Source organism: Muscardinus avellanarius, assembly GCF_963383645.1.
Source record: "Muscardinus avellanarius genome assembly, chromosome: 4".
Lineage (NCBI taxonomy): Eukaryota > Metazoa > Chordata > Mammalia > Rodentia > Gliridae > Muscardinus > Muscardinus avellanarius.
The window spans coordinates 10,572,323-10,584,691 of NC_137789.1; the positions used below are offsets into that span (position 1 = coordinate 10,572,323).

A 12,369-nucleotide genomic window follows, 5' to 3' on the forward strand; every position below is an offset into this window, starting at 1 on the left:
CAAAAATCAGCTTTGTGTGATTAATTCATTATCTCAGCATAGCCCAACCTATATTAATACAAAGTCTTTTTCAGATTCTTATTCTAATGACTCCATACACACTGTTTGTTCTTAAAGTATATTTTGCTTCAATGCACTTATTATTAGAGCCTTTTCCTCTGAGTACTTGCTTCTTTACTTTCAGGGGGGCAGAGGATGAGAACATGCCCAGCTTCCTGCTATGTGGTTCTGCAGTAAGGCTATGCATGGGTCTTGCATGCACCTTGTCCCTCTGGAAAACAGGTGGGTCTGGTCAGATCCAGAAGTATCTGCTCTAGATGTGAAGTTTGGCTACTCATTGTGCTTTGAAAATCTCAGAAGCCATCATTTTTACCCAAAAACCTAAGTAAGTTTGATCAAAATGGCAATCATACATTCCATTTCTGAAATTTTCCCCTTCCCTTTTTGCATTTGAAATCAGTTCATGCAACAGAATTCTCATCACTTCCATTGTTACCATACTATCCAAATCACTGTCTTCTCTTCCCTGGTCTACCAAAGAAAAGCTTTCTAAACTGGCTCCCTTTCTTTCTAAATAGAAACATTCTCCACTGTCCAGGCTGGGGTAACTCTATGTCATTCCTGGGTGTTTTCTCCCTCTCCCTCAATTTTTTCAATGCTTTTCTATTTCCTGTGGATGATGTCCTGAGTCCTCACCTTCTCCAGAACTAAGAAACCTACCTCCTTCTTTCTTCGTGCTTCATCACCTTGGCCTCTGTCAGTTCTTTAAAATGATACACCCTCCATAGCCCTTGCACACATGCTAGCCCTATACATGGAATACCTCTTAGCCAGTTACATCTGACTCAAGCACGATTCGTCCTTCAAAGGGCAGTTCAACATTTGCTCACAGGGAAGGCTTCCAGGTCACTGAGATGCGGTCAGCCTCCCTATTACCCACTGTCCTTTCCTCTTCGAAGTACTCGGCATGGTCTGTATTATATCCTAAAGTTCACCTCGTTCATGTCTGCCTCCCAGCACACACAATGACTAGCAAATACTAGAGCCCAGCAGCATTACCAATCATTAGTCTTATTAGAGTTCTTCAGTAAGTCTTTGATGGCTGATGACTGAATGAGGAGCAAACTATATGTGTGATTTCAAAGACATCACATCATAATTCCAGATCATAATTTTCTTACCCACAGAATGGGCAATTTGGATGAATTCTCTCTGATATTACATCTAGATTATAATTTCTCTAATAAAATCTTTTTAACTTTAGTGTCTGGCATTCAAGGAGAAGCCAAGAAAGAAAGGGGAATGACCTTCCTACCTATAACAGGTAAACGGGCAGCTGCCTACTCTGTTCTTGGGCAAACTCCTCACCCCTCTGACTCTTACCTTATCTCTCCATGGCTGCAAACTGTATCTCTTCATAATGCTCTAAAAGTCCTGGTAATAGTTCTTATGAGTTGCTGATTATTTTAAGGTTCACTGAATGCATGGATTCTCGTGAGCTTATTAAATTGACAAAGACCATGACTTTCTATCTGTGAGAGAAGATTTTACAATGAGAAGTATTGTTTTTGCCCATCATCACCTTTGTAATAATTTCATCTCTCTCTGCCTTTCCTCTTTCTGATGGGATGAAATTGGCTGTGCAGTGAGACGATGAAAACTTTGCAATGTAAAAGATGCAAAAGAGGCAGGACCACACTTCAGCTCTTACTCTGTGTGTGTGTGTGTGTGTGTGTGTGTGTGTGTGTGTGTTGCTGGGGACTGATCTCAGGGGCATTCTACCTCTGATCTACACCCCCAGCCTGATTTTTTTTTTTTGAAACAGGGTCTCACTAAGTTGCAGAGGGCCTCACAAAGTAGCTGAGGCTGGCTGAAAACCCGGATGCTCCTGTATCAGCTTCCCAAGTACTGGAATTACAAACAGGCACCTCTATGCCCAACTTCAGCTCTTACACTTTTTATAAACAAGCAGCATCATTTTTGATGTGCTTTTCTTGGTGGAGTTTGGTGGGTGGGAGTTGCTCTTTACTTTCCAAATTTTATTTTTAATTGGATAGAACATTCACATAATTCAAATAGCAAACAGTACAAAAATATATAAAGTTAAAATGCTCCCCAGCCTACTGCTCCTCTTTCCCCAAGGATGCCAGTTCTCCTTGGTATTTACTGTGTATAAGGAGGATAATGTTCCCTAAATATTTATTCTATTCGGACCTCCAGTTTTCTTCTCTATTAGTAAGAACAAAATACATGTTCCATTGGCAAGCGTGAAAAAATTAATGATAAAACAAGCATAAAGAAGAATAAAACCTGCCAGGTATATTCTATTTTAAAGACCCTCTTGTGATGGTCTCTTTATCCAAAATAGAAAAAATAGGCCTATATACTCTATCCAGAAATTTATTTGAAAAAAATACATTGGTATAAAATCCTATTCTAAAATCTGTGTTTGGAGGGGGTGTTTAATTAGTACTGCAAATAGCTTTACAAAAATCCACCCCCATATTTGCAATTAGAAAGAGAATTGGTAGAAATAAGATTTTTTTTTTTTAGTAAAATCTAGTACTATTCAGAACTGATGCTTAGTAAAAAAAAGGCTAACCAAGCCTACCAGTATGGCTAGAAAGGACTGGGCATGCTGCAAGGTGAATAATTTTCAGTAGCCTGGCAACCTTGTGACCCAGAATGCAGGCGATCTGGGGCCTCATCTGCAAGGAGCACTGTTGCTGGAGCAGGCAGCAAGAAAGACTGGCAGCACCTTCCCCAGATCTCAGAGTGGCTGCTGTGGGGTGGACTGTGAGACACAATCTTTGTGTCTCAAAATTTCTTTTGTTGTAACATAACCCCCTCTACCTCTGGCAGGGCTGTTGTGGGGAAGGAGATTCACATCCCCTGCCTAACTCTAACCCCAGAATCTCTGATATTTAACCCCAAAGCTTGATAACTTGTCAAGAACAAATTGGCTTACACAGGCAGCACTTGACCACAGCTTCAGCAGGATAGTTAAAGAGCAGGGGTATCAAGCTAAGTGTCTGTTGTTGATAAGTGGGTAAAGAAAACATGGTATGTACGTACAATGGAATATGACTCAGCTCTAAAAAGAAAAAGATCCTGCCTTTGGCAACAGCATAGGTGAAACAGGAGGACATTGTGTTGAGCGACATAAGCCAGTCATAAGCGATTCCAATACTGCAATATCTCACTTAGATAAGGCATCTGAAATACTCAAATTCAGAGATAAAGAGAGGAGAAATATGGAAAACCAGAGGATAGAGACAGGAGGAAATAAGTTTTCTGCTCATCAGGTACAAAGCTGCAGTTATGGAAGATAAATGAATTCTAGAGATCTGCTGTACAACCTAATACCTAGAGTTATCGATACCATATTGAGAAAATGGATCATGTGAGAGACTCCAGACAAAAACAGGGGAAATCTTAACTGAGAGGGAGAGGAGGGGGGAGGAGGGAAACTCTCTAATGTCCCTGATATACATTCATAAACATTTCAAAGTCAATCAGTAAGCCAAAGCTGAGAAGGAGGGAGGGGGCAGGGAATGGGGTGGGAATTGGGGTAGGATTAAATGAGTGATGTGGCAATGTATGCCTCCACCATCTTGTACCCCCATTAAGATGTACGATTACTCTGAGCCAGGTATGGTGGCACACACTTTTTTTTTTTTTTTTTTTTAGTGGTACTGGGGTTTCTGGAAGCCCTTCTACCTCTGGGCTACACTCCCAGACCTATTTTATATTTTTGAAACAGGGTCTCTTACGCCAGCGTGGCTGGCTTCGAACCTGCGCGATCCTCCTGTCTCCGCCTCCCAAGCGCGAGGATTACAAGCGTGCGCCACCACGCCCGGCTGGTGGCACACACTTTTAATCCCAGTACTTGGAAGGCTGAGACGGAAGGATCACAGGTTCACTGTCAGCCTCAGCTACTTAGTGAGGCCCTCTGCAACTTAGTGAAACCTGTTTCCAAATAAAGAATTAAAAAACAGGGCTGGGAATGTATCTTGGAGGTAGAACGCCTCTGGGTTCCATCCTCAGTACTGAAAAAAATATATGTATGATTACAATGCACCAATTAAAAAAATTGTGAAGGGGATAGACCACATGTTAATTGTTCCTACCACAATGAAATGAAATAATGAAATGAAATGAAATGAAATGCAAGGGGAAGAAATGTTTACCAACAGCAGAGCAATTTGTTTTTTAACTTTATCTTGTGCTGCAACCTTCTGTGGGATTCAGGATCATCACTTAACGTTTTTAGGTCTGTTTCTTCATCCTTCAAATGGAATGTTGGACAAGATGATTCTAAGGGTGTTATAAATTGTGTGAGTCTATGCCAAATACTATTTCACTCACTCACATGCACTTTTATTTCAGTGTCTGGAAGCAAAGATGTTAAAAAGGAGCAAGATGTTCTCCTTGATGCAACAGGTGAGTGGCCAGCCCTGAACTTGGGAACGCTGTGTGCCTCTTTCAGAATCTCTGTACCTTGGTTCTTCCATCAATAAAATGGACTTAAATCACCATCTCCATCTGAATGTAAAGTAATCAAACGCCTCTGTAATGATGACAGGAGCAGATGCAGGGTGACTGCGCATCTTCTAATTTGATATAACCCATGGTCCAGGTCAGCAGCTTCCATGAGCAGGCCTTTTCCATCCCCAACACAAGGCTGGTGAAGGTGTTCGTAGGACCCTACTGTTTCCTGTGTTGACCTTGCTCACCTGTCATTACACGTGAATGTGAATCTCCTCCTCTTTCCCAACTCACAGACAGGAAACTGCATGGAACTAGAGACTTGGTTATCTCCAGTGTACCAAACAAACACCTAACATATTGCTAAGTATCTGAATGAATGAATGCCTTTGACACTTCAAATTTTTCTTTGAAATTTTCTTTCTGGCTATCATGGAATTTGCCAAGTTGGGTCAATGGCCTGATGTTTGAAAAAAGCCACAGCTCTATAGCTCTGGAGTAGATTCTTAGCTCTTTTTTACTACCGTAACATTAGGCAAGTTTCTTCTGCCCCATGAGCCGCTGTTTCCTGACTCAGCTAAAGAATTGGGTTAATTTGACTCTTTGTACTGCAATTACCTTTCATATTTACCCAAACCTACATCTCTAGGTCACACCCTGTGCCAGAAGGCTTGAATCTGGAGGTAGGCTGCTGCTAGCAAAAAGAGGAAGGGGACCTGTAGAGATCTCCCTTCCTCAGTGACCCTCCATGCTTGCCCGCTGCTAAACCTACGAGCAGCTAGAGAAGAGCTCTGGGCCTGTCCAGTTCCAGGGGTGAGTCTGGGGACTTGTATTTGCTCATTAAGACTTTTCCCTTCCAGTGTCTGTCCTTAGTGGAGAAGAGAGGAAGGAAAAAGGGGTGGCGTTTCTTGCTACCACAGGTGAGTTGCTCCCCACCCCCAGCCTTGCTGTGGGGTTCTGGGCTGCTGGAGTTTCTCCCTCTTCTCTAGACCTGTTGCTACCCCCACAATGAGGTGGCCCACCACATCTCTCCAATTATCATCTAAATAGTAATTCAAAGTTGAAAAACACAATGCCTGTAAAAATATAAGGAGGAGCATTACTTCTATTACCACCCAGCCCTCTGCTGTTCCAAAATCTTCAAGAAATTGAAAGAAGGGGAGATTTTACATGGCAGCACCCCTCCACACACCAATATTTTGGGGTGGGGCCTGATTTTTCATACTAATATCTTCCTCACATCCCAAACCTATTAAATCTGGATTTCTGATGATGGAACCCAAATCTGGAATTATGGAATACTGAAATTAAATCTTCCAGGCAATGTCAGTGGCAGGGCTTGACACAGTGCACTCCTTTCCAAATTCAGAGCTGTCAAGACCACCCGCAACACCCTCGGGTTTCCCTTTATATGTGAGAGGTGTTCCACCAATCCCGACTCTCTCCGGCTGCAAAGCTATATGTCCTCTGTGTGTCTGTCACCATGTGTGCCATTGGCTGTTACCTCCTGAGTCCCCCAAAGGATCTGTTCCTTGTGCCTGGCCCTTGGTGTGCAATCAGCACATGTCCAAAGCAGAAGGTCACCTGCTGAAGCTTGGAAATGAGACCTGTTTCTGTTGCTGAGAACAGCTGACCAGTGACATTATCTTTGAATCTCTTGCAGAGGTCCCCGCCATGTCTGTGGACCTGTCCTCGCTTAACCTGACGGAGCTAGTGAATGGGATGCTGAGCAGGGCTTTAAAAGGTAACCACTTGTGTGAGCACCACCAACACATGTTCTTCTCTGCTCCCAGCTTCTCTGCTGGGCTTATCTATGACCAGGGCAGGACACATCTCTCCTCTGTGTCTCAGTTTCTCCATTTTCATAGTGGAGAAAACCTCATCCTGCCTAATCCAGGATGAAACATTGATGGAAAGTAGGGAGTCTGCAAGCATTCTGAAAGCAAACAGCACTCGAAGCATGCTGTATTTGCAGGAACTTGCAATCCTAACCACATTAGTAGCCCAAAGCTAGCAACAATTCCTCATTGAGTAAGTTAATATGATTCTGCATTTCCATCTTTAAAACGCAAGTTCTACTGTTTGCAATATTATTCCAGTTAACTTTGTCTATGTTCTTTTAGCTTCTAGCAAATGGTTTATAGATAACACGTACTTAATGAATAAAAATTCATGAATCTATTATAACAAAAATCACAGATAAATGTCTAAAAGTGGAAGTTTATAAAATGACAACAAAACATAAAAAATCTGTAGCATGCATTTCTTACTTCCTTCATTATTTATATCCCACTTTCCTCCATAAATATTTATGGAGCCCCAGACACATGCCAGGCATTTACTATCCTAAGCACTGGTGGTAAAACAGTGAAGGAAGCTAACAAAACCCCTGCCCTGGGTGAGCTCGTGGTCTACTAGGTAGACCCTAACAGGAAGCAATAAACATGATACGTAGTGCTGTGCAGAATAAAGGGGTATAGAATGCCTATTTCATTGAGGTCTATGGCAATGGCATTCCCCAGGGTTGTACAATGCACCAAATGCACAACTCTCCATGGCGGCTTTATACCTATTCACTTAGTCATTTACTTATCAAATCTTCTTTGAGGACTTATCCCATCTCCATCCCCATGATTGAACCTGCAGTAACAAAGACAAGGCCAAAGCTCTTGTGCTACTGGCATAGGAGCTGCCATGAATAGGAACTTCCCCCTACCTATGGAGGTGGGGAGTACTCAAGCAGCAGAGGGATGGCAGAGACTGAAGCAGAAGACAGCAGGATGAGCTGCACTCCTGAGCACCCATCAATCCAGTCCTCTGCAAGCCCCTGACCTGGGCTCTGCAGCATGACATGGACTCAAAAGCCCTGCCTGGCACCTCCAAGAGCTGACTTTTCAATGTCTAATCTAACCCTGGCATGGCCCAGGGAGGTGGTACTCTCATCCCCATTTTACAGATGCCCATCACCATTCACCTGGGAACTTGGGTCAGTTTAACCCAAGCCCATGATCTAGCTCAAAGTTTTCCAAGCTTGCTGCAGGATCAGAAGCTCTGGGAGGACTTACTATATAGGGGGTTTCCAGAGCTCTGCCCTCGAGATCCTGGTTTGGCTGATCTTAGCCGCTGTTCAGAATGTTCCCTTTTACCAAGTACCATTGCTGATTCTTATCACCAGAACAACTTGAGGAAACAATACCAGAGGATTCAACCTTCAATGCAGGCCCCATTATCCCAAGACCTGACAAAGCAGAGCCTGCCCTCCACCCAGAGCATCCCAGGGGCTGTCACCTGGGGACCTTAAGCAGAGTGACACCAAGGGTGATTGGCCATTCCAGCCACCACTCCAGAGGTTTGTAGATCGATAGAAATTAAAGTTAAAATTCCAAATCCTGAGCAAACCCACCTCTGTAGACTTCTGGACTTCAGAAGTCTGTTGTCTTAAGCCAGCACATTTGTCAAAACTGGTTATAGCAACATCATTAACTGAATAAATACACTCAGAATTCTAACTTACAAGGACCAGGGCTGCCAGATAGACCTTATAGCCAAGTGATACATATTATTGCGGCTATTTTAATATTTTTATTTCTGTCACTGTATTGTCTATTTATATTTATTTGTCATTTGGTTATTATGCTATTCATTTCTATGGCCCTTTTCTTTATTTAGAGTATTGGTTTGTGTTGTACCATGTAAGCTAGTAGGCTTTTGTCTGTTTCTTTGTGTCTGTATCTTCGGGCAGATAGCAAGAAGTTCTTCTCCCTGTTGACCATCACGTCCTACAGTTCCTTTGCCTTCCACAAATTGTCAGTGGCCATTTACAACAGTGAGTGCTGGTGGCCCTGCCTGGTGGTTATCTAGATGGGTTTGGGGCAGCAGGGCTGGTCCAGGTGTCAGGACCATCTGATTGGTGCTTCTCTCCACAGTCTCCAACCTGAAGACCATGGACCCAGCCCGATTCTCCACAAGGTACTGCTACTGCTTAAACAATCGGACCAACGACTTATCAGGTGGGTAGAGCCAACCATGAAGCTTACAGCTTTTATAAATTCATTTGTGCCCCCTTCATCCATGTGGGGCTTTCTTACCCTTATAGTAAGATGGGAAGATACAGTGATATCTATCATGATTAAATATGTACACAATTTATGGTCCCCAAAAGTTCTTTTCTTGATTTTAAACCTAGAGATGTAGCTTTATATGCATGGAGGGGCAAGAAAAAAAATGTTCGTCTAGAATTATTTTCATTGCAAAATCAGTGAACAACTTTAATATCTTCCATTAGGAATACAATGAGGCTACTGTATAATTAAACACTGGAAAACAACCACAGATCATGCATAAGGGTATGGATATAACCAGACATTTTATTTAAAAAAAGAAAGTTACTTTAAATGTAGTAAAGTAACTCAATGGTAGAACACTTGGTCAACATGTGGGAGACCCTGGGTTTGACCCCCAGCACTTCAGAAGGAAGGGAGGAAGGAAGGAAGGAAGGAAAGAAAGAAAGAAGGAAAGGAGTATGAAAGGTAGGTAAAGAAAAGATAAAGAGAAAAAAGAAAGGAAGTTAGGGAGGGAGAGAGACGGAAGGAAATAATATACAGAACACAAAATTATCAATGAAAATATTATACATATTCTGATACCAGATAAGCAATTAAATTTGATAAAAACTATTGGAGTGTGTGTTTTGAAATGAGACTGTGGATTAAATGGGGAATTGTTTTATTCAGAGTTTTTTTTTAAGGGAGCATATTTATGTGTTAATTGTACAATTAAAAATTAAAATTGTCACATATTTCTTGTATTTAGAGAATACTGAAAAATAGAAGTGAAAATGACTCTCCTACTACTAGTTTGTTCATTAAACAAGTTCTTTACTGACATATACTAGACTCCATGCCCTCTTCCAGGTGTGCAGGATTCTACACTGAACAAAGGAGACTCCCTTGCTCTCCAGTCCTTAGATTCAGGAGGAGAAAACAGAGAACAATGAATAAGCTGCAAATATACAGGGACGGACCTGACCATGAGGACAGTAGAGAAAGTGGAGGAGAGGAGGAACATGATGGTGGAGTGCTGCTGGGTATAGGTGGGATCTCTAATTAAATGAGATCGTATGTTCGGAGTAGCAGTACTGTCCTGGGGACACCGTTCCAGACAAAGGTCCAGGTATCAGAGTGAGGAGGGGGAGACCAGTGTGGCTGGCAAAGGTGGACCAAGGCAGAGAGGCTGAGAGATGAACTCAGATAGAGGAGGGCCGAGGAGGGAGGGTGTTGCAGGTCACACAGAAGTGACACAAGCATTTCTATTTTCACTCTGAATAAAAAGAAAGGCATAGTGATTGTATATGCAGAGAAGTAACTAGATTTGAATTATATCCACAAAAGGATTCCTCTGGCTGCTTTTAAAGGATAGATTGTAAGTAGCCAAAGACTCCTGTTCTTTTCATCTAACCAAAGGTTAAATATATTTTTCAAAATATTATGAACTCTTTTTAAAAAAGTAAAATAGTTATATAATCTCCAAATGTAAGTATTTTAAGCATCCCTTGATTGAATTTTGTGGTGGATTCTAGGTTGTTCCTAATATAAATAATACTTCACTGAACATCTTTGTATATAAAGCTTTCCCCTGTTGCAGATTATTTTATAAAGGTGGACTCTCCAAAGTGGAAGTTCTAAAACAAAAACTGAAAATTCTAAAGATATTAATTATTAATTACTACTATAATATTAGTATTGCATGTGAGACCCTACACTGAGTACTTTTATATACTCTTTTTTAACTGGTGCATTTTAATTATCCATCATAATTAAGTTCAGAGTGATAGAAACATACATGAACATAGCACTTGTGCATTTCCCCCTGGATCGCACACCACTCCCCCCCATACATAATATTAAAGTTGATATTGATTACCTCATATGTAAACATTGAATTATTTGAGCTGTTCCTTTCATTAAATCTCCTTTTTTATCTCCCTACCTCCCTCCCTAAATCCAGTTCAACTATTCCACTAGTATCTCATTTTTTTTCTTTACTGGGACATTTTGAACTTAGGGATATTTTGAACCCAGAGACATTCACCCCCAGTCTCATTGTTTATTTTTTATTTTGAAACAGAGTCTCACTAAGTTGCAGGGGGCCTCATTAAGCAGATGAGGCTGAGGCTGGCCTTGAACCTGCAATCTTTCTGTCTCTACCTCTGAAGTATTGGGGTTACAAAGATGTACCAGTTGGCCTGGCTCATCTCCTCTTATTTTTATGAAGTCCTTTGGTTTCCCAATTTCTTTGAAAACATATGATCCCTCACTATCTGTGTCTGGCCCATCTTGCTTCCATTCTATCTCTAGTTCTATCCATTTACCCGTAAGTGACATCATTGTGCTCTTCTTTATGGCTGACCCCAAAATAGGGTGGCTCACAGACATAGGAGTGAATTGTTTTCCTGTGAGGCAATGCTCATAGGCTGGCCAGAGCTGCCCTGCGTCCGGAGGCCCAGGCTCCTTCTAGGCTGTTCTCATTTCCATACTGTGTTGCCCTTGGTCTCTGAGTGCAAGGTGGTTTGCTGCCATCCCACGCTCGAGCTCCAAGGAAGGAGAGAAAGGAATTGGAAAGCATACCCATTTGCTATAAACTTGTAGCACAGAAACTGTTCACATTTCTTTCTATTGACCAGTATTTAGTGTCATGGCCACGCCTATCTCCAAAGTAAGCTTGAACATGTAGTCATTACAGTAAGCCAGAATGTGCCCAACTAAGATCTGATGTTCTCCTACTAAAGAAGCTTGGGAAAGAATGTCCTAAAAACATTCAATTTCAATGCACATAAATATGCCTCATATTTCATAGGAACTCCTGGTATCATTGAAAGAAGGCACCATGACTTATTTTAATCTGTCTGAGTTTGATGGAAACATATCTTACTCCTGACATGCTTACAATTCTGAATAATTCCATGATGGACACCTGTGTAAAATCATTTAGAGTACCTGCTCAATTATCTCCACAGGATAAAACTCTCAAGATAAAGTTCTTATCTGACAGGAAAACAATTTTTTGTGACTCAAATTGTTACAATTTCTTCTATAAATATTGCAAAAGTTTACACTCTTTGTGATTAGGCATATACTTTTCCACCCCTTTGCCAACCCTGAAAATTAAGAGTAGTTTTATTTTTAATTTTTATTTTTTATTTTTTGGTACTAGCAATTGAACCCAGGGGTTCAATGACCTACACCCCCAGCCCTATTATTTATTCTTTATTTTTTACATTTTTTTAAATTTTTTATTGAACATAAATAGCATACATTTAAACTATATTTGGTGCCCTCTTCCCCCCACCCCCGTTTTCCCTTCCCCCCTCCCACCAATGGTTGTCCAGGTTAACCATGTCTTATTCATAATTTTACACATGTTCAGGTGTAGACCCTCATTAATCAAGATCGGCCTTCCTCCTTTCCTATCTTTCCATTCAAACTTTGCTGATATTTCCCCTCCAATATCTGGAGTCCCAGTGGTATCCTTTCTGTTTCCTAGTTTGGGCATATTAGAGGAAACATATGTATCTTCTCCTTCTGTGCTTGGCTGACCTCACTTAACATAATGTTCTCCAGGGCTTTCCATCTTCTTGCAAATGGTATAATTTTGTTCTTCTTTATGGCTGAATAGAATTCCATTGTGTGTATTTCCCACATTTTTGCTATCCATTCATCTGTTGGTGGTGATCTGGGTTGGTTCCATATATTGGCTATTACAAATTGTGCTGCTATGAACATAGGTATGCATATGTTGCTGTATTTCTCTGAATTCAACTCCTTTGGAAAGATACCCAGGAGTGGTAGAGCTGGATCATATGGTGGATCTATTCCCACCTTT

The 12,369-nt window shown here is 41.3% G+C and overlaps 1 protein-coding gene across 1 annotated transcript in view; it reads left to right on the forward strand.

Moving 5' to 3' along the window:
• Positions 1-203: 203 nt before the first annotated feature.
• The window catches only part of HHLA1 (HHLA1 neighbor of OC90), a gene marked incomplete at both ends in the record, with an annotated part of 39,321 nt that continues 27,155 nt past the window's right edge, over positions 204-12,369 (forward strand). Inside the window, 6 exons of the mRNA XM_080694716.1 lie at positions 204-282; positions 1,265-1,324; positions 5,349-5,408; positions 6,152-6,232; positions 8,231-8,314; positions 8,415-8,498. Of these exons, the coding sequence (XP_080550842.1) occupies positions 204-282; positions 1,265-1,324; positions 5,349-5,408; positions 6,152-6,232; positions 8,231-8,314; positions 8,415-8,498 (448 nt within the window). The remainder of the gene's footprint in view (positions 283-1,264; positions 1,325-5,348; positions 5,409-6,151; positions 6,233-8,230; positions 8,315-8,414; positions 8,499-12,369) is intronic.